The 21,435-nt window shown below is 41.2% G+C and overlaps 1 protein-coding gene across 4 annotated transcripts in view; it reads left to right on the forward strand.

Moving 5' to 3' along the window:
- Positions 1-21,435, forward strand: part of Map3k3 (mitogen-activated protein kinase kinase kinase 3) — a 77,337-nt gene that overhangs the window by 16,469 nt on the left and 39,433 nt on the right. For 2 of the 4 annotated variants that reach the window (XM_070027734.1, XM_070027733.1), the window contains exons 2-5: positions 2,225-2,346; positions 4,248-4,340; positions 15,567-15,607; positions 20,935-21,034. In XM_070027734.1, the coding sequence (XP_069883835.1) occupies positions 2,225-2,346; positions 4,248-4,340; positions 15,567-15,607; positions 20,935-21,034 (356 nt within the window). The remainder of the gene's footprint in view (positions 1-2,224; positions 2,347-4,247; positions 4,341-15,566; positions 15,608-20,934; positions 21,035-21,435) is intronic. The other 2 variants (XM_070027735.1, XM_070027736.1) reach the window with 1 other exon arrangement.

Below are 21,435 nucleotides of genomic sequence, written 5' to 3' on the forward strand. Positions count from 1 at the left end.
ACTTTTCCAAGCAGGCAAAAGTGGGATTTTTTTTTTGAGTGGCAAAGCAAGGAGTTTAATAGAGAAAAAGAAAGTACACATTAAGGGAAATGGTCAGCCTGAGCTAGGTAAAGCTTTTTTTTTTTTCCCCCCTTCATGGGGCTTGAACTCAGGGCTTGGATGCTGTTTCTGAGCTTTTTTGCTCAAGGTTAGCACTCTACCACTTTTAGCCACAGTGCCGCTTCTGCTTTCCTAGTAGTTAATTGGAGATGAGAGTCTCATGGACTTTCCTGCCCAGGCTGGCTTCAAACTGAGATCCTTAGATCTCAGCCTTCTGGGTGGCTAGAATTACAGGTGTGAGCCACCAGTTCCCAGTGTGTAATATATATATATATATATATATATATATATATATATATATATATATATATATATATATATATATATATATATATACACATACACACATATATATATGTGTGTATATATATATGTATATATATATACACACCATATACATATATATTGTTGTTGTTGTTGAATTCAGAGCCTTGAGCTTAATAGGCAGGTGGTCTACCACTTGAGCCACATCTCATCCTCCCAAAATAGTCTTTGTAGGTACTTTTGTCCCTTTCCTCTACCTCTTCAGGGCACATGATAGACATCTGAGCAGATGGGTCTAGAAAGAGGGCAAAGGCAAAAAAAAGTAAAGAGCTGTTTCTTCTTTTCTCTCCACCAAGTATTAGAATATTTCCAAGAGACAAAGATAAAAGATGGAAGACAGGCACTCTCTTTAGGTGGAGTCTTTTATGTTCCTTTCTTCTAAAGGTGTGTCCTAGGTCCCCAAGTGACTCACAAGTCTTGGAAGCAAGTGTAACAACTCATCCCTTGGGTTTCCTTCCATATCAGCAGATTTACTTCTTTTCAGTCCTTTAATGTTATTTGAAGGGACAAGAATCTCTTAAAGACCTAGGAGAAAATTCTAAAACATGGAATTGGGCTGTGTTTTGGTCAGTTGTCTTCAGTGCTTGAGAACACTACTACTCCACGCTATTTCAAGAGGTGGGGATTAAAAGTAAAGCCAATGAGATAGAGACAATGCTTGCTTGATCAGATAGGAGAGAAGACAACAGAGCTGCCCTTTGACATCCCTATGGGAAATAGAAGGCCATAAACTTGTAAAGAATTTTTTTTTGGGAGGGGGCACACATTCAAAGGCTTGGCTTGTAAAACAATTTCTGTTCAAAACAGCTACTGAAGGCCTTGTTTGCTACTTTAAAGATGTACTTTCCTACACATGATTGTTTAAGAATAGATCTGGCTGGGTGTAGTTGTACCCACCTGCTATGTGAGCGCTGAGGAACTGAGGTGGGAGGATTTTGAGTTTGAGGCCAGTTATAATAGTGAGCCTCTGTTTTTAACAACAACAGAAAGCCAGTATGGTGGTTCATGCTTATTATAATCCTAGTGACTCTGGAGGCTGAGGCAAGAGACTCACAAGTTAGAGGAAAACATGGCAAACCTAGCCAGATCGTACCTCGAAAATAAAAACAAAAGTTCTGGGAGTGCACTTTTATGGCTAAAATGGTAGAATATAAGTCCCTAGGTTCAATCCCTAGTACCACCAAAGGGAGAGGAGAATAGGTTTGAGACTGTGTCCAATAATCAGCACTCTCTGAATTTGTCTTTTGATTCAATACCCTTCAGTACCCTATGCTGTGTTGTTCTTCATTGGAACTTTGCTTCTGTTTTTTTCTTGATTATGTTTCTCTGGCACTAGGGAAGCTGCTCTGCTTGAATACTTCCCTCAGTTGCAGTCAGTTATTAAATATTGCTTCCAGGAATGTGATGGAGGGCTGTTAAGAGTGCATTAAAGGACTGGGAATATGGCTTAGAGGTAGCATACTAGTGCCTAGCATGCATGAAGCCCTGGGTTTAATTCCTCAGTGCCACATAAACAGAAAAGGCCTGAAGTGGCTCTGTAGCTTAAGTGGTAGAGCACTAGCCTTGAGCACAGAGAGGCTCAGGGACAGAGTCTAGGCCCTGAGTTGAAGCCCCAGGACCAGCAAAAAATAAAAAATAAAAAATAAATTGAAGTAATCTGACATTTTGGAGACATAATGGCATCATATGTGGCTACCATTATACCTGAGTATAACTTCCTAAATATTAGTGGGTAATGTGTAGAAGTACTTTGCTAGTCTGTATTTCAATATCTTAGTCTATATGCTCTCTTTCAATATAGATGAACAGGAGGCATTGGACTCAATCATGAAGGATCTGGTGGCCCTCCAGATGAGTCGACGTCCCCGGGTATCTGGATATGAGACCATGAAGAACAAGGACACGGGTCACCCAAATAGGCAGGTATGTGTGTCTCTGGCACAGCTTAACTAAATTTGTGGTAGAGAGGATTTCAAGAAGAGAAAAATGTGAGAAGTTAAAGCTAGTCTAGTAGCAGGCTTGAATGCTAGTGGTTCCTTTTGTATTCTGTTAGATGGTAAGTGATATATGGACCCAATTATTATGTGTGTTTATAATCTGGAGTCCCAAAGCCTTAAGTGTAGCATTTCACCTGCAGAGAGAAAATGAATACCATGTACATCTTTAGGAAAAAACCTTTTTCTTTTCTTTTCCTTTCTCTTTCTTTCTACCTCTCTTCCCCTCCTTGCATTTTCCCTTTCTCTCCCCTTCTCATCTCTCTCCCTCTCCCCTTTTCTCTCTTTATGCCAGTTCAGGGGCCATTGCTCTACCACTTGAGCCACACACAACTCTACTTCTGGCTTTTTGAGGGTTAATTGGAGATAAGAATGTCACAGATTTGTCTGCCCAGGCCCAAACCACAATCTTCAGATCTCAACCCCCTGAGTAGCTAAAATTATAGGCATGAGCCTCTTTTCTTATTTTTGTTAATATAGAAACTTGTGTTCTGCTGAGTCTTCACCTCCATTGTTATTTATTATACCCTGTTACCTGGGTATTTTAGCCTGTAGAGAAGAGTGAGTAGATAAGAAGCTCTCTTACCCAGCGGGTACCCAGTGCTATATCTGATGGCTGTTTTTGGACATGTTTGATGAAAGTTTGTCCATGATTTTTTTCCCTGTAGTTCTGTCTTATTAGCTAGTCTCGCTCCTCATTTGTATCCTGTCTACCAAGTCTTTAGAACGTTTTCTATTCATGGAACACTGGTGGTGAGGGGGGGGGGTGTCTTTTGTTCTATGTTATAATAGAAAGATTAGAAAACTGCTTTTTTTTGTTGTTGTTAAAATTATCTTATAGAATTGGGGGAACAGTGTGGGACCCATTCTTGTCCCACTTTGATATATTTTTCTTTGTAATTGTGAGGGTTGTCCCTTGCTGGTAACTTGTAGTCAAAGTTACTTTGGGAAGGAGTATTTTGCCAGAAATGAGTCCCCTCCCCCACACTTAAGTCTATTGACCTCACTTTCCTTCCTGTCTTCCTATGTGTAGTGTGCTTGCTAACACTGCACTAGTTAGCTGATCTCTCTCCAAACTGAACTATTAGAATGGATAGCAGTTAGTAATGAAAAAAAGAAGCTTTCTTTAATTGGAAGGGCCAAAGAGACCAGTCTGGAAAAAAGAGGAGTAGAGGTAGTCCTTAGTCATTCCATAAAGGGAGATTATCTTTTAGGAATCTTTCTGTTTACAGCTAAAAGTTAAGAGAAAACTTCAGCAGCATGCTGGTGGCTCATACCTGTAATCCTAGCTACTCAAGAGGCTGAGATCTGAGGATCTCAGTTCAAGTCAGCCAAGCAAGAAAGTCCGTGACACCCTTATGTCCAATTAACCACCAGAAAACTGGAAGTAGCACTGTGGCTCAAAGTGGTAGAGTGTTAGCCTTGAGCACAGAAGCTCAGGGACAGAGCCAAGACCCAGAGTTCAAACCCCACAACTGACAAAAAAAAAAAAGAGAAAAATCCTAAAGTCCTGTGGGGTGTTGTTTTGTTTGCCGTTTGTTTTGCCAGTCCAAGGGCTTGAACTCTGGGCTTTGGCTCTGTCCCTGAGCAACTTTTTGCTCAAGATTAGCACTCTACCACTTTAGCCACAGCACCACCTCCAGCTTTTTCTGTGATTAATTGGAGATAAGAGTCTTATAGACTTTCCTGATCCTTAGATTTCAGCTTCCTGAGTAGCTAGGCTTACTGGCGTGTGGTCCTTAGGACCCACAGTTTATGTGAATAACATCACACATTTTTCTGTTGCATGGAGAATACAAATTATTAACATTAGTTTTTTTGTTTTTAAAGAAAAAACACACCACCAGCAGCTCAGCCCTTCTGAACATGCCCACAGTAACAACAAGCTCATGTGCAGGGGCCAGTGAGAAAAAGAAATTTTTGGTAAGGACCCAAATTACCTGTTATAGCTTTTCAGTTTGCTACTCATGCTGGACAAATAGAATTCATTTCCCAGATAAGTTGTTTTAGTGGATTTGTAGCTCACTAGTTACTTATTAACTGTGTTCTGGGCCCCTGGTTAGTTTCTCACAATACTATTTAGCAGCCTCTTTCAATGCTGTCTAAAAACTTGTCCATCACAGAGTTTCTGTATCGTCTAATATGTACCTACCCAGGCACATATGAATCTGAATCTGGATTTTTGGTTTTTGGGGGATCTTACGGGGAGAGAAATGCTTGTCTTTGGGCTTGAATTCTGGGGGTGGGCACCATCCCTGAGCTCTTTCGCTCAAAGCTAGTGCTCTACCATTTTGAGCTACAGCTTCACTTCTGGTTTTCTGGTGCTTAATTGGAGATAAGTCATAGACTTTCCTGTGCAAGCTGGCTTTGAACCGTGATCCTCATATCTCAGCCACTGATTACAGGCATGAGCCACCAGTGTCTGGCTTATTGTGGTTTTTATTGTTAAGTTTGACATTGGATGAAACCAATTTATGACAAGAGATCCATACTTAGGAGGAAAGAGGAATAAAATATCAAAATCTAGCTGAGTTGGAGGCATGGCTTAAGTAGTAAAGGGACAGCTGAACAGGTAAGCTGAATTAAGAGTGTGAGGCCATGTTCAAACCCCAGAACCAAAAGAAAAAAATTTTTTTTTAAGGAAAACAAAATCGAACTTAAATGGCTAAGAGATGCCAAATTGGGCTAAGAAATGTCAAATTTGACTAAGATTCAAATTGCATAGTCACGGTTGAAGGCAGCCAGTTATTCTGGCTGGTGGAAACTGTTGTTTATTCAGTGGTGGAATGGTGTTGGCAGAGACAAACAGCTCTTCAGTGAGAGAATGGCAATATTGGCTGCAAGGCTGAATTAAGATTGGCACAGCCTCATAGGGCTCAAGCTTGGCACAACAAGGAAAGTCAGGGGGTCTGGGTTCATTGATTTCTTTAGAGATGAGGCCTAGAAGAACTAGTGAACCTAACTTAAATCTGCTTACTGATACTTTAGACATTCTCTTCCCTAAGTAAATGAACTTGGTAACTAATTGAAAGAATGAGTGCATTTGAGAACAAGTAAGCAGTAAGTAAGCATTCTGAGCAGGCAATGAGGTACTCAGCTATGAACTGTTTTCAGGAGGTAGGTTCTGTGCTTTTTTTTTTTTTCCTCCTTTCTGTCCTTTTGGTCCCTAGAAACATATAATAACATATAACTGACTGACTATCTTTGGTTTATGTCACATCCTAGGTGTGGCTGGGCCTGTGGATGGCTTTTGCAGGCATGATGTGCAACATCCCTTCAGCATTCATAAGTCACAATGCTTTATCAGTGGGTGCTAGTTTTTTATTAGGGCTGACAGCTTAGGTTGGTCAAAAGAGTACAGGGGCAGGGTGGGGAGTGGGGCAGGGTAGGGAGTTGGTATCATAGAATTATTGGTTAACCTACTGACATGAGATTTTACAATTTACAGTGTGCTTTCTACAATAATAGTTAAACAACATCGACAACCATAAGCATGTGTTTAATATTTTGAAGTTCACAGAGTTTTTACACAGGGTATTGAGTGGAGCCAGGTAGTAGATCCAGATCTGATACCTAGTCACAATAATTTTATGAAGTATGACTCAGATAACCTTTCTGAACCTGTTTTTCCAGCTGAAACATAGGCACAGTTAGTACCCTCTATGTCTACCCCTTTGTTGTAAAATCATAAATAGTATATAAAGTATTTTGTACATTGTAAAATAATGTACAAATGAAGCCAGGTAGTGGCTCATGCCTATAATCCTAGCTACTCAGAAGGCTGAGGCCTAAGGATCACAGTTTGAAGCCAGGTTGGGCAGGAAAGTCTGTGAAACTCTTACCTCTAATTAACCACCCAAAAACTGGAGGTGAAGCTGTGGCTCAAAGTAGTAGAGTGGCTAACCTTCAGCAAAATAAGCCCAGGAACAGTACCCATGCCCTGAGTTCAAGCCCCCTAAACAACAACAAAAAGTACGAATGTGAAGTTGTAGTGATTATATCACTTCTATTGTGGTCTGTCACTGTGAGTGTGAGCTTTGGGAAAACTTTTAATTTTTTTAACCAGAATTATGTTTATATTGTGTAGTGGAATTAAAAGGGTAAAGTTTTTCTGTCTTTAGTGGAGTGTCATAATTGACTATCTGATTGAAGGTGGGTTTTTCTGTGCTGATACTGGGACTTGAACTAAGGACATGCTTTCACTTGTTTTTTGTTTTTTTAACTCACAGCTACCATTTCAGCCATGATATTTTTGATGTTTTTCTGCAAACTTTGGGATTCAGCCTTATTTCTGAAAAATCTCAGTGGAGAGAGAAAGAATTCCTTATTTTTCTTTGAATTTTATCAGAATGGCAGGTAGATACTTACATAGCACCCAAGGGCTGGAACTGACTCCCTAGATGTTCACTAATGCATGTTCATAATGGAAAATATGCTTTCTTCATGGCAGAGCACAAGCAGGCCCGGGCCTTGGCTATCAGTTCTAGAGGAAGAGAATTCTAGGAGCTAACACTTCTTGCATGGTCAGTGATTGAGACTGCCTTTTGCTTTTACTGTGAATCATTCTAGGTCTTTCCTTCTCTTTCAAAGGCTATTGATAAGACAGGCTGGCCAGTTTGAAAATTAGAAATCATGACACATAGCCTATCATCATCATCATCATTTTGCCAGTACTAAAGTTTGAACTCAGGACCTTACATTTGCTCAGCTGTATCACATGAACAGCCTGTTTTTTTTTTTTTTCTGATTATTTGGAGATGTAATCTCTTGGAGTTTTCTGCCCAGGCTATCATATCCTTCAAACCTCAACCTCCTGGAGTAGCTATAATTACAGGCATGAGCCACTGCTGTTCAGCTCTAGGATTTTTTTTTTTTTTTAAGAATGTTGGTTCATGGGCTGGGAATGTGGCTTAGTGGTAGAGTGCTTGCCTCGTATGCATGAAATCCTGGGTTCAATTCCTCAGTACCACATAAACAGAAAAAGCTGGAAGTGACATTGTGGCTCAAGTGTTAGAGTTCTAACCTTGAGCAAAGGAAGCTCAGGGATAGTGCCCAGGCCCTGAGTTCAAGCCCCAGGACTGGCCAGAAAAAAAAAAAAGGTTGATTTCATTTGTCTCTTACATTGAACTAAGGTGTTTTTCCTGAGTCACACTAATAAATAAATATTTAGGGGTTGTGTATATAACCTATTGGTAGAGTGCTTGTCTTCCATGTGTGAGACTCTAGGTTCAGTCCAGTACTACAAACTACACAGGAAACTGACGTGGCAAATTGTTTTGTTGCCAAATCAGTTTAGCAACAAAACTAACTTTGTACTATGTTAACAAATAAACCACAGGTCTCAGTGACTTAACACATTATATTCAATATGAAGAGAGGGCAGACTTTTTCACAAGTTACTAACCTGTGTTGAGGGAAACACTACTATCTTGAGGCATGCAACTACCAGGGAAGAGTATAGAGCTTAATTCCCTCCCCGGCTCTTGATAAGAACTGGGCACAAAGGCCCAGACTAACTTTCGGAAATGTAGAAGAGCACACGAAATGCTTGTGAGCATTCTGCCCTCACTGAGTAAGGCGACATCATGCAATCTATAGAAGATGCAGATGTTATCTCTCAGTCCTAAATGTGCATTTTAAACACTTTTGATCCTAAACAAAACACTTTTGGCTAAAAGATGATGAACCTTTATTATCTTTTTTTTTCTTTTTTTGGTATTATTTTGGTGATAGTGAGTTTTGAATTCAGAGCTTTGTGCTTGGTAGGCAAGCACTCTGTGACTTGAGCCATACCTCCAGCCCATTTTACTTTAGTTATTTTTGAGATAGGGTCTTCTTTTATACAGGGATGATCTCAAACCAAGAACTGCGTATTAATTAAGTGGCTAATTAAGTAATTGCTCAATAATAGTCCAGAGAAGGGAAGGAAACCAGAAGTCAAAAGTCTGTAGTCAGAGCTATGGTATGGTGGCCCACGCCTCTAATCCTAGCTACTCAGGAGGCTGAGACCTGAGGATTGCAGTTCAAAACCAGCCCAAGCAGAAAAGTCCATGAGACTATCTCCAATTAAGCACCAAAAAAGTCTGAAGTGGCTCAAGTGGTAGAGCACTAGCTTTGAGCAAAAATCCTCAGAGAAGGGGGCCGGGAAGGTGACTCAGTGGTAGAGTGCTTGCCTTGCATGCATGCATGCCTGAGGCCCTGGTTCCTCAGCTCCACATAAGCAGAAAAGGCCGGATGTGGCACTGTGGCTCAAGTGGTAGAGTGCTAGCCTTGCATGCCTGAGGCCCTGGGTTCGATTCCTCAGCACCACATAAGCAAAAAAGAAAAAAGCCGGAAGTGGCGCTGTGGCTCAAGTGGTAGAGCGCTAGCCTTGAGCTGAAGAGCTGAGGGACAGCGCCCAGGCCCAGAGTTCAGGCCCCACAACTGGACCCCCCCCCAAAAAAAACCCCAAAACTTCAGAGACAGTGTCCAGGCACTAAGTTGAATTAAGCCCTAGGACAGACACACACACACACACACACACACACACACACACACACACACACACACACACACACACACACACACACACACACACACACACACACACACACACACACACACACACACACACACACACACACACACACACACACACACACACACACACACACACCATAGTCTTGTGGGAGGAGGGATGGGAAAGGACATTAAAAAAAAGAGGAATCAGCCCTAGGACAGACACACACACAGACAGGCACTAAGTTGAATTAAGCCCTAGGACAGACACACACACACACACACACACACACCTATAGTCTTGTGGGAGGAGGGATGGGAAAGGACATTAAAAAAAAGAGGAATCAGCCCTAGGACAGACAGACAGACACACACACACACACACACACACACACACAGAGACAGACAGACACACACACACACACACACCTGTAGTCTTGTGGGAGGAGGGATGGGAAAGGACATTAAAAAAAAGAGGAATCAGCAAAGAAGCAGAAGTGGCTGTAGTTGCAACAGGTTCTGTGGATTGGAACAAAGCCACAAAAGTAAAAGAAGGACTTGGCTACTAGAGCAGAATGTCTCAGAGAGGTCAAGGAAAGTGGTTGCTGAGAAGAAATTGAACAAATTATCTTTATCTGAACCTCCCTTATTTATGGCTTGTTATTGTCAGCCCAAGAGAAGAGTCTCAGATTTCAGAACTTGGCAGGTTTGGATATACCATGGAGGCCTGCATCCTGCTCAGGGACAGTTGTCATGGCAGCAGAGAAAGCATCTTTGTTTACACTGATTACTTGTCATGGGTTTGGTCAGGCTTGAGTAGAATGAAGTAAAAGTTCAATTGCCTTTTTGACTAATTTCTTTTCTTTTTTTTGGGGGGGGGTGGCTGGAGGGAGGTCCGGTCATGGGGCCTGAACTCTGGGCCTGGGCGCTGTCCCTCAGCTCTTCAGCTCAAGGCTAGTGCTCTACCGCTTGAGCCACAATGCCACTTCTGGCTTTTTTCTTTTTGCTTATGTGGTGCTGAGGAATCGAACCCAGGGCCTCATGCATGCAAGGCAAACTCTCTACCACTGAGCCACCTTCCCAACCCCTTGACTAATTTCATGTAGAGTGTCGGGGTTATGATCCATTAAGAAATAAAATTGAATAAAATAAAATAAAATTGAGTTCCTTCAGTCATATCAAGGGACTTGGGAGGCTCCTTAATAGGTTTATCTAAATACAATGTCCCAGTTAAAGAATGAGAGCTTTTGCTAGTTGTGGTGGTGAATGCCTGTAATCCCAAGTATTTGAGAGACTGAGGCAGAAGAATTTTAAGCAGTTCAAACCAAGATTTGGACTACATATGAGACCCTGTCTCCAAAAAAAAAAAAAAAAAGCAAAAAGCAAGAGACAGAGATAGGTAGAGAATGAGATCTGTTATTTTTTAACCTTTTTTTCCTTTTCTATACTTGTACTGAGGATTGAACTCAAGAGTTTTGAGCTTGCCCCAGCAAACTCTGCTCCTAAGCTATGCCCTCAGTCTACCACAATTTTTTTAAAAGCAAAAATAAAATTTAACACCAAAAAACTGAGAAATTGAATAAATTACAGACTTCAGTTAACTTATCAATGTTGATTAATTGTAACAGAAGGAAGTATACTTTACTAATGTAATGTTAGTAACAGGGAAAGACTTGTTTGAGAGGGAGAAGAGTCTATTGGAGCTTTGTTATAGTTACTCAATTAAAAAAAATAATAATGAGAACTATACTAACTGTGCTGGGCTATAGGCAGGAGCACTGAAAAGATGTGGTAATCTACCTTGTAGGGGTAGACAGGACTATACATTTGCTAAGCACTTAGGATACTCCAGAGCCGTAAGTGGGAATAGAGTGTGTGGGAAACTGGAGGTGGTATGTCAGAGTGTGGCAGCATGTCTCAAGAACCATGCCTTGGAGGGCTCTATCACTGTATAGCATTTTGGGGGAAGGAAAAAAAGAAGCCAGTGAAAAAACTTCTGTCACTCAAATAAAACTTGACTGGATTTAATAGTTTCTTCTACATCACAGCTGGATCCACCCTCCCATTTGCCTGTGTGTCTAGAATGCAGATCACACAAGAACTTTCTGCCTTCTTGGTTTCTTGCTTCCATCTACCCACAATCTTAGCCAAAGGATCCCTCTCTGGTTCCCCAGCTTGCTGCATGATTGGTACCCCAATCTCCTGGTTCTGATGCCACTGTTACCCCAGATGTAGGAACTTGCCATTTCTTCATGAGTTCCAAAAAGTCAGTTCATGTAAGTCAAGCCATATAAAGTTTCTTCCAGTGTTTCTTTTCCTTTCCTTTTCTTTTTTTTGCTGGTCTTTGGGGCTTGAAATCAGGGCTAGGGTGCTGTCTCTGAGCCTCTTTGTGCTCAAGTCTAGCACTCTTTGAGCCTCAACACCACTTCCAGCTTTTTCTGAGTTTATTGGAGATAATAGTCTCATAGACTTCCTTGCCAATGTTTCTTTTGAAGGCTGTGTGTGTGTGTGTGTGTGTGTGTGTGTGTGTGTGTGTGTGTGTAAGTGAAATAAACCTCATTTGCTTGTGTGACACTAATTTGTAGTACAACTTGATAATTAAGAGTGAGGCTTCCAGGATCTAAATCCTAGCTCTTCCAGAAGAAGCTGAATTACAATGAGGTTAAGTGTGTGTGTGTATATGTGTGTGTGTGCCCAAGATCTGAGGATTAGTTTGTAGTTAACCTAGGCAGGAAAGTCCATGAGAACCTTATCTTCACTAAATTACAAAAAAAAAAAAAAAAAAATCTGGAAATGGAGCTGTGATTCATGGGATAGAGTGTTAGCCTTGAGTGAAAAAGCTCAGGGAGGCTGAGAATGTGGCTTAGTGGTAGAGTGCTAGCCCTGAGCAAAAGATGCTCAGGGACAGAGCCCACATCCTGAGTTCAAGCCCCAGGACTGGCTAAAAAACAAAAACAAAACAAAAAACCAATAACCCTCAGAGACAGTGCTCGGGCCCTGAATTCAAGTTCTAGGACAGGCACAATAAAGAATGAATGAATGAATAAATACATGATATTCTTACATTTTAGTTCAATGGTTCTCAGAGTATGATCTAGGAAAACCCTAGGATATTCTGTAAGGCACTTTAATGGAAGCTGGGAGTACATAATACCTTTTCACCCTCTTTTCCAGAGGCTACTGATGCATGCTATTACAGTAGATTGAAAACAAGAAGGCACAAGAATCCAGTTGTCTTAAACCATACATTAAAGAGATTTAAAATGCCTATTTTTTGAAAGTATAATTATTTCGATGAAAAATTTATATTAACATGTGATGGTATGCTTTTGGTTTTATGAGAGAGGGTCTTGCTTATTTCATGAACTTGTATGGCCTTGAGTTTATCAATCTTTGAAGAGCTAGGATTACTGATATTTACTATCAGGGCAAGCTTTATTGTGGTGTGTGTGTGTGTGTGTGTGTGTGTGTGTGTGTGTGTGTGTGTGTGTGTGTGTGTGTGTGTGTGTGTGTGTGTGTGTGTGTGTGTGTGTGTGTGTGTGTGTGTGTGTGTGTGTGTGTGTGTGTCTGTGTGTGTGTGTCTGTGTGTGTGTGTCTGTGTGTGTGTCTGTGTGTGTGTGTGTGTCTGTGTGTGTGTGTGTCTGTGTGTGTGTGTCTTGGGACTTGAACTCAGGGCCTCAGTGCTGTCTCTGAGCTTTTTAGCTTAAGGCTTGCACTTTACCACTTGAGCCATAGCTCTACTTCAAGCCTCACAGACTTTTCTGCCAGGACTGGCTTCGAACCATGATCCTCAGATCTCAGCCTCCTGAGTAGCTAGGATTATGATGTGAGCCACTGGTGCCCGGCATTATTGCTATTTTTAAATGAAAATAAATATGAGGGCTGAGAATGTGGCTTAGTAGTAGAGTGCTTGCCTACCATGCATGAAGTCCTGGGTTCAATTCTTCAATACCACATAGAAAAAGCGGGAAGTGACGCTGTGTTAGAGTGCTAACCTTGAGCACAGAGAAGCCCAGGCCCAGGCCCAGGACCAATCAGTCAATAAGAGGTAGGTGCTGGTGGTTCATGCCTGTAATCCTAGCTACTGGAGTGTTGTGATTGCTAAATTGGCATGATATTATGGAGCCAAGCGTCTAGACCAGTTTTTTGCTGATGATTTTTCAGATAGGCTCTCTCTTTCCACCTGGCCAACCTGAACCTCTCAGTCTACTTTAGGCTTCCTGTCATTGTTGAGACTACAGGCATACTACTGTGTCTATCTTCCCTCCATGGAGACAAGTCTCTGGACATTTCTGCACTGGTTGCCTTAAAATCTTGGTTTTTCTAATCTCATTCTCTCTTACAGCTTGGGGTGACAGTTGTGCACAACTGCGCCCAGCTATTTGTTGTGCTCAGGTCATGTAGTAAATCTTAATAGTTATAATTCACATAAATGAGGGCTGGGATGTAGCTCAGTGGCAAAGCACTTGCCTAGCAAGTGCAACATCCTGGGTTCGATCCCCAGTACCAAAAAAAAAAAAATATTTACATAAATGAAATCTCACTGGGATCCTCAATAATGTTTAGAACTAAATTATAGCCACTGTTGTAATTCAGTGGGTTGGAAGAGAATTCTCTATCCTTAATCCCTTGAGAAAAGGAAGTCTTTCATACACCCTTCCTTCCTTTTAAACTCTCCTTTTTTCTGTCATTCTCTGACTGCTGTTTTTCTTATGGTTAGATAATCTGAAGCACTTTTCTTTCTCTCCAGCCATAGACTATTAATTTATTTTTCTCAGTATAATTTTCTTTTTTTTTTATTATTTCAAAGGTGATGTACAGAAGGGTTACAATTACATAAATGAGGTAATGAGCACATTTCTTTTTGGACAATGTCATCTCTTCCCCCTCTCAGTGTAATTTTCATTAATCAACTATGAACTTTGTTTCCTTCAGCTAGTATTTGCAAGTTTCTTAGCAGTCTTTTCTTTTCCTCTATGACTGTTCTTTTCTCCAGCAATATCTCTTTCCCTCTCTTCTCATTTTCTTTTCTTTGGTGGTAGTACTGGAGTTTGAGCTCAGGGCTTTTTTGTTTGCTGAGGCTCTACCACTTGAGCTACTCTGCCAACCCTATGTTTGCTGGTTATTTTTGAGATGGGTCTTAGGAATTTTTCTACCCAGTCTGGCCTTAAGTTGAGATTCATCTGCTCTTAGCCTTCCAAGTAGCTAGGGTTACAGGTGTGATCCATCAACAACCAACTCTTGGGCTGGGAAGGTGGCTCAGTGGTAGAGCGCTTGCCTTGTATGCCTGAGGCCCTGGGTTCGATTCCTCAGCACCACATAAGCAAAAAGAAAAAAGCCGAAAGTGGCGCTGTGGCTCAAGTGGTAGAGCACTAGCCTTGAGCTGAAGAGCTGAGGGACAGTACCCAGGCCCAGAGTTCAAGCCCCACGACCGGACCCCTCCCCCCAAAATAAAAAACAACTCTTGTCATTTTCTTAAGCCCTCTCAGGTTGCTCATTTAATCTTTAATAATATCTCTTTCATTAAGAAAAATCTAACAGTTCTATTTCTCCTTCTTTTTCTTTTTTTCTTTTTAAAATTTTTTTATAGTGCTGGGGATCAACCCAGGGTCTCATGAATGCTAAGCAAGTGCTGTAGTAATGAGCTACATCCTGAGTTCCAGCTTCTCTTCTCTTCTGTTCTCTTCTTTCTCTGTCTCTGTCTCTTTCTCTGTCTCTGTCTCTCTCTTTCTCTCTTCTCAAAAAGAGATTGATCAAGCCGGGCGCTGGTGGCTCACGCCTGTAATCCTAGCTACTCAGGAGGCTGAGATCTGAGGATCGCAGTTCAAAGCCAGCCCGGGCAGGAAAGACCGTGAGACTCCTATCTCCAATAAAACCACCAGAAAACCGGAAGTGGCGCTGTAGCTCAAGTGGTAGAGCGCTTGCCTTGAGCTGAAGAGCTGAGGGACAGCGCCCAGGCCCAGAGTTCAAGCCCCACGACCGACAAAAAAAAAAAAAAAAAAAAGAGATTGATCTTGCTGTGTTGCCAAACTGACCTCAAACTCCTGAGCTCTAGCTATCCTCCTGTTTCAGCCTCCTGGATCTGGGACTACAGGTTCAAGGCACTGCATTCTGCTTATTTCCCCTTAATTTAAACATTTACTATAGTTCTGTTCTCCAATTCATTCAGCCATTTAACAAAATATTACATATCATATTCTTTGCTTAGTACTAGGGATATACAAGAGGATAAACATAATCTTTGACCTTCCAGATTTTACTTAGAGTGGTCACTTTTGGATAAAGCTGAGGAAGAAAGAAAGGTATCCTGCTCAGGAGGTGATATGGTAGGAGCAATTCCAGAGACAGTTGTAGAAATGGAGAATATATGAGGTCAGAAAGTTGCCATGTAAAAGCATAACAACTGGGCTGTAGCAATCTTCTTGGAGTCTTGCCCCAAGAGTTCTGTTGCTCAAAGTTTAAAATGGAAGTTATAAGTCAATGAAAAGAGAACACTTCTCTGTGGAGGAACTGCACCAGAAACCATCAAGTGTTTGCCTAGTGGTGATGCTTACCCAGTGTCACCAAAGGACTTCCCAAGACGAATGTGCAAATGACTGGAATAACTTGTGCCCAAGAACCCTCTAACCTGTCTGTCATTCCTTTTGGCAGAGTGACGTCAGAATCAAGTTTGAGCACAATGGGGAAAGGCGGTAAGTTGTCTCCCATTCAGTAGTTTTCTCTCGTGTGCTGAAGTCTTTAGAAAGCATGGAGCTTGGGTAACTATGTCCCTGTCATGATCCTTGTAGGGCCACTTGCTGGAGTATGGTCATACCTGGGAAAGTTTTACTTGGCCTACAAGTTGAACCTTGTTTCTGGTCTTAGAACTGGAAGCCATTTCAACTGCTGATATTTTACCATTCTGCTGTGTTCTGCTACTGTGTGGTCTTGCCATTTTACTACGGGAGGTTCGAGCTCTATCAGAGTCATGGATTCCATACAAGCAATGTTGTGCAACCTGTGGGCATTAAAAGGAAGTCAGGGGTCTCCAGTGACATGGTCCCACTGCTATCCCCTATAGAGTTTTTGCCCATATCAGGAGCCAGGTTAATGAGTTGGACATTTCTTTGTGATGTCTCTAGGTCCTGGGAGGTGATACCAAGTCCATCGATTTTTAAAGTTTCTTTGAGGACATAGAAAATTTTTCATTCTATATACTGAGTTTTTCCTTGTTAGAGGAGTCAGAGTAATGTTACAAAACTCTTCATTGCTGATATTTTATTTATTATGGAAAGCCAAGCTAGAAGTTCTGAGCAGAGAAAAATATGACTCTTAATTTCTCTGAACATGGACTATTACGTATGTCTATTAGTGTGTGCTGTAGGCATGTGTGACTTTCAATATTTGTCTCCTACTCTTTGCCTTTCTCTCCCTCCCATTACTGTTCTTTTTCCTTTTGTTTTGTGTGTTTACAGAGGTACAATGTATGCCTATAAGAATGTCTTTCTACTTAAGAGTCTCACTAAGGAAACTCAGTAACTCTACACATTCTTTTTTTTGAGGAGTTCTCTGCCAGCTGTCACCTTTCAACTCTCTGTGTGTGTGTGTGTGTGTGTGTGTGTGTGTGTGTGTGTGTCTGTCTGTCTGTGTGTGTCTGTGTCTGTGTGTGTGTGTGCCTGGGCACTGTCCCTTAGCTTTTGTACTCAAGACTAATGCTGTACTACTTGAGCTACATCTCCATTTCTAGGTGTGTGTGTGTTTGTGTTTGTGTTTGCATGTGTGCACACTATGGTTAAGTAGAGATAAGGTTCTCATAGACTTTCCTGCCCAGGCTGGCTTTGAACTGCAATCCTCAGATCTCAGTCTCGTGAGTAGCTAGGATTACAGGTATGAGCCACCAGTGCCCAGCTTCAACCCGCTTTGAAACTTAACTCCAGAGGAGATGAATGGTTGCTTTTCTCCCTTAAAAAGATCCATTCACAAGGCTATAAAATTGTCAGAGGCTACTAATAGAAACATGGAGAAAAGTGTAGTCTACAATGCAAGAACCTCTTGCTCCCACATGGGTTCTAGGGCTGTTCCAGACCTGAAGAATCAAAGGTCTAAGCTCTGTTCTCAGCTTTTTCTATTGCTCTTGCCAGCAGTTAAATTGCTATTTCATTGTTGCTGCTTTTCCCACTTTTTCTACCTGACTTGGTTTTGGATGGCCAAAATGGAGCAGCAGAGATTCTTCAGAAGTAGGTATGGAATCAAAAGCTCAATTGTTTTGTTTTGGGTTTTTTTTGGAATTTAGTTATGCAGTTATGGTTTTCTGAATTCCCTGTTCCCAAAATGATATGCTGTTGCAGTGAATAGACTTACACTAAAGAAAGTGTATGTGTTTGATTTCAGAGAAGCTGCCAGATTGAAACCACAAATATTTAAGGTGGTCAGGCAGGAATGGCATTCTGAAGCACTAAGTAACATGTTGTTATCAAGGTTTTAAAAACAGTGCATTCTCTTTTTATGGAGCTGTTTTCAGGAACCATGGTGTTTCAATGTGTACTATGTCCAGAATTGAGCACTTTAGAGAGCTCATACAGAGAAGCCAAATATAAGCTTCTTAATACCATACAGCTCTAACTTCAGATCTTGAGGGTTTTTTTTTTTGTTGAGGATGTCATTATAGGCTTCTCATTTTATGGGGACCATGGGTAGTATATTTCTTTTTGTTGTTGTTGATCGTGGGGCTTGAATTCTGGGTCTGAGCACTGTCCCTCAGCTCTTCAGCTCAAGGCTAGCATTCTACCACTTGAGCTACAGCGCCACTTCCGGTTTTCTGGTGGTTTATTGGAGATAAGAGTTTCACGGATTTTCCTGCCCAGGCTGGCTTTGAACTGCAATCTTCAGATCTCAGCCTCCTGAGTAGCTAGGATTACAGGTGTGAGTCACTGGCGCCCGACTTGGAGGACAAACTCTTGAGCCTCCTTTCTCTTAGCTCTTGGTTGACAAAAAGGAGGACTATAGATAGGATCTCTTTCCCTTTGAAAACCTTATTGGCAGAACACTGATAGGGAGGCTGGTAATGATGGAAGTTCAGATCTTACTAAATCTGGAAATCATGGTTCCTAATCTTGACCAGATGCAGGCTGCTTTTAGGGGTTCAGAATAGCTCATTGCCAGGCCAGTGTAGTAGAATTTCATCTCTGAGTATGATCCTTTTCTAGTACTGTAGTAAGGACATCTGAGAACACTTTGGTATTTTTTTCCAGAAAGGCTTGGCCCCTTTTGAATTGTTATTAAGGTTCTAATGTGAGGGATATGATTTGCTACTCAGAATTAAGAGAAAATTCTTCTCTCCAAAGGCTCCAGAAAATATCTCCATAGATAACCCATCCATAAAGCATCTAGATATCCCCTAACAGTACCAACTGCTTGAAATAGTTGATTTGAGAAGAAAATAAAAATAAGGGACTGGGAATGTGCTTTAGTGGTAAGAGTGCTTGGCCTAGCATGCATGAAGCCCTGGGTTCGATTCCTTAGCACCACATAAACAGAAAAAGCCAGAAGTGGTGTTGTGGCTCAAGTGGTAAAGTGCTAGCCTTGAGTAAAAGAAGCTCAGGGACAGTGCCCAGGCCCTGAGTTCAAGCTCCAAGACTGGCCAAAAAAAAAAGGAGGTTCCATTTAACTAGTAGTTTATAAGTACAATACATTTTGATCAGTGTCACCTCCTTCAACATTCTCACCCCACTTCCACCCATCCCCTTCCTTTGCTCTTCTTCATGTTGTGGTATTGCAGTGGATTTTTAATTGCATCTTCCCCACTTTCCCTGTTCATTTTTCTACCTCTCTTCCTTGTCCCTGCCCCTGCCCTGGTGCTGATTTTCTTGAGTTCTGACCTAGTCTTTCTTTCTTCTTCTTTTTTTTTTTTTGGTCAGTTGTGGGGCTTGAACTCTGGGTCTGGGTGCTGTCCCTGAGCTTTTCAGCTCAAGGTGAGCGCTCTACCACTTGAGCCACAGCATCACTTCCCATTTTCTGGTGGTTAATTGGAAATAAGAGTCTCTCGGACTTTCCTGCCCCGGCTGGCTCTGAACCATGATCCTCAGATCTCAGCCTCCTGAGTAGCTAGGATTATAGGCGTGAGCCACTGGTACCTGGCTTGACCTAGTCTTTCTAAAAAAAAAAAAAAAAAATTATACTATTTGAGCTCTCCTTTGAGTCTATTACACTTCAGTTAATTCATTTGTAGCCATCTGCATATCACCCAACATGTTTACTTATAGATTTACTACCACCTTGTTCCTCTGGGTCTAGCTACTTTACTTAAGTATAATTTTTTCCCAAGTCTTCCCATTTCCTTATGAATGATACAAATATCATTCTTTCTAATGGATGAGTAAATTCTATTATGTATATATACCATATTTTCTTGATGCCATTCCTTTATGGCATCTGGCCATAAAGGAAATTCAAGTCAAATCAACACTGAGATTGCACCTCACCCCAGTTAGAATGGCCATTATCAAGAAAACACACAACAAATGCTGGCAAGGATGTAGCCAAAGGGAACGCAAATATACTGTTTGTTGGTAAGCTTATTCAAAAACTCTGGAAAGAAATATGGAGGTTCCTCAAAAGCCTAAACAGCACTACCCTATGACCCAGCAAGAGCCATAGCCAAGATATAGAATCAGTCCAAATGCCCTTCAATGAGCTTGACACTCTTAGTCAGCTTTCTTGTTCACATCTGGCACTCTATCACCAGAGACAATGCCTCTAGTATAGCATTTTGCTGGTGAATTAGAAATGGAGTCTCTTAGACTCTTCTGTCCAGGGTGGTTTTGAACTGAGATCCTTCAGCTCTAGGCCTTCTGAGTAGCTAGTTACACCACTTCCTAGTCTGTAGGAGCAAGGAAGAAGATGTGAAAGACCATATACTTCTTTCTGGAAGCATAGAGGAGGGAAAGAAGTTTCAAGTCCATACTATACTGAGTGCTGCCCTTCCTCCACTAGATTTGTCCTGCCTGAGTATACTGAGATAAAGGTTTTTATATGTATTTTCACATCTCAAGGTAGTAGGAAATCTCAATTTCAAGGATAATCAGTATTGAAATTCCTGTGACATCTCAAAAGTGAAAAACAGAAAAGACCTTTTAAGTATTGGAATTGAGTCACTTAGGATTTTAGACTATATTTTCAAAATGTAATCTATCTATGTATGTTATCAAATTGCTTTGATCTCCAGGCTTTCTAGCTTGATTCCTAACAAGAGTATGTGGAACGGTTTTTAAGTTCAGTAGTCTGCTATGATACTCACATTGACATAAAGGCCCTACCTAATGGAATAAAACAATTGGTTGGGATTGAGTAATGCCTGTGAGAGTTAATCTCAAACCTGAGATGCCCAGGGAAAACATGAGAAGTTAGATAAGAAAAAGAAAGCCAGGTGCTGGTGCTCATGCCTGTAATTCTAGCTACTCAGGAGTCTGTTAGGATTGAGATTTAAAGGCAGCCTGGGCAGGAAAGACTGTGACACTCATATCTCCAACTAACCAGCAAAAACCTAGAAATTATTACCAATTATTAGCAACTAAATTATTCCTTCCTTTTTTAAGTATCCTGACTGAATAAATAATAAAGTATTAATTGAAAATTAGTCAACGAATTATAATTGTGTATAATTTTATAATATGAAAATCATACACTACTAATTTAATTGTTACTTTTATAACAATTTGAAGGGTGGGGGGGAGGGAGACACAGGACATTAACTAAAGGACAATGTCCAGGGAGAGAGAGAGAAAGAGAGAGAGAGAGGAACCATAGACAAAAAGGTAAACTGAATGAAAGCAAAAAAGAAAATCTTACATTGAGAAGAAAAGGAAAATATATTTAGCCCATTACTTTCTAAACTCTAAATTTGCTTTTATCTTTTCTTTTTTGGTACTGGGGGTTGAACCCAGGACATTGCACTTGATGAGCAAGCATTTTGCCACTACATCCCAGCCCTAAATCCTAAATTTTAAATATGTAGTTAACCAGTCTTCCTGTTCCCTTTCAGAATTATAGCATTCAGCCGGCCTGTGAGGTATGAAGATGTGGAGCACAAGGTGACTACAGTATTTGGGCAACCTCTGGATCTACATTACATGAACAATGAGGTGAGAAAGACATAGTGTGGGGACAGTTGCCTGCCTTTTCCTCTCTGTTTAACTGAGCATTTTCTAATTTGTTTCTTTAATGTCCTCCTGCTGAAACCCCTTTTGTAAATTTCAACAACTGAAATTTTTGGTGTTTATTTGCTGGAGGGGGGGGGGCATTTTGGGGCTTGAACTCATGCCCTAGGCTCTGTCCCTGAGTGCTGTAGCCACAGTGCACTTCCAGTTTTTTCTGAGTAGTTTATTGGAGATAAGAGTCTCATAGCTAGCACCAATGGCTCCTGCTTATAATCCTAGCTACTCAGGAGGCTGAGCATCATAGTTCTAAGCCAGCCAGGGCTGGAAAGTTCCCAAAAAACCCATACAAGTGAAGCTATGGCTCAAGAACTCAGAGACAGCTCCAG

Source organism: Dipodomys merriami, unplaced genomic scaffold (genome assembly GCF_024711535.1).
Source record: "Dipodomys merriami isolate MVZ:Mamm:240054 unplaced genomic scaffold, mDipMer1.0.p SCAF_19, whole genome shotgun sequence".
NCBI lineage: Eukaryota > Metazoa > Chordata > Mammalia > Rodentia > Heteromyidae > Dipodomys > Dipodomys merriami.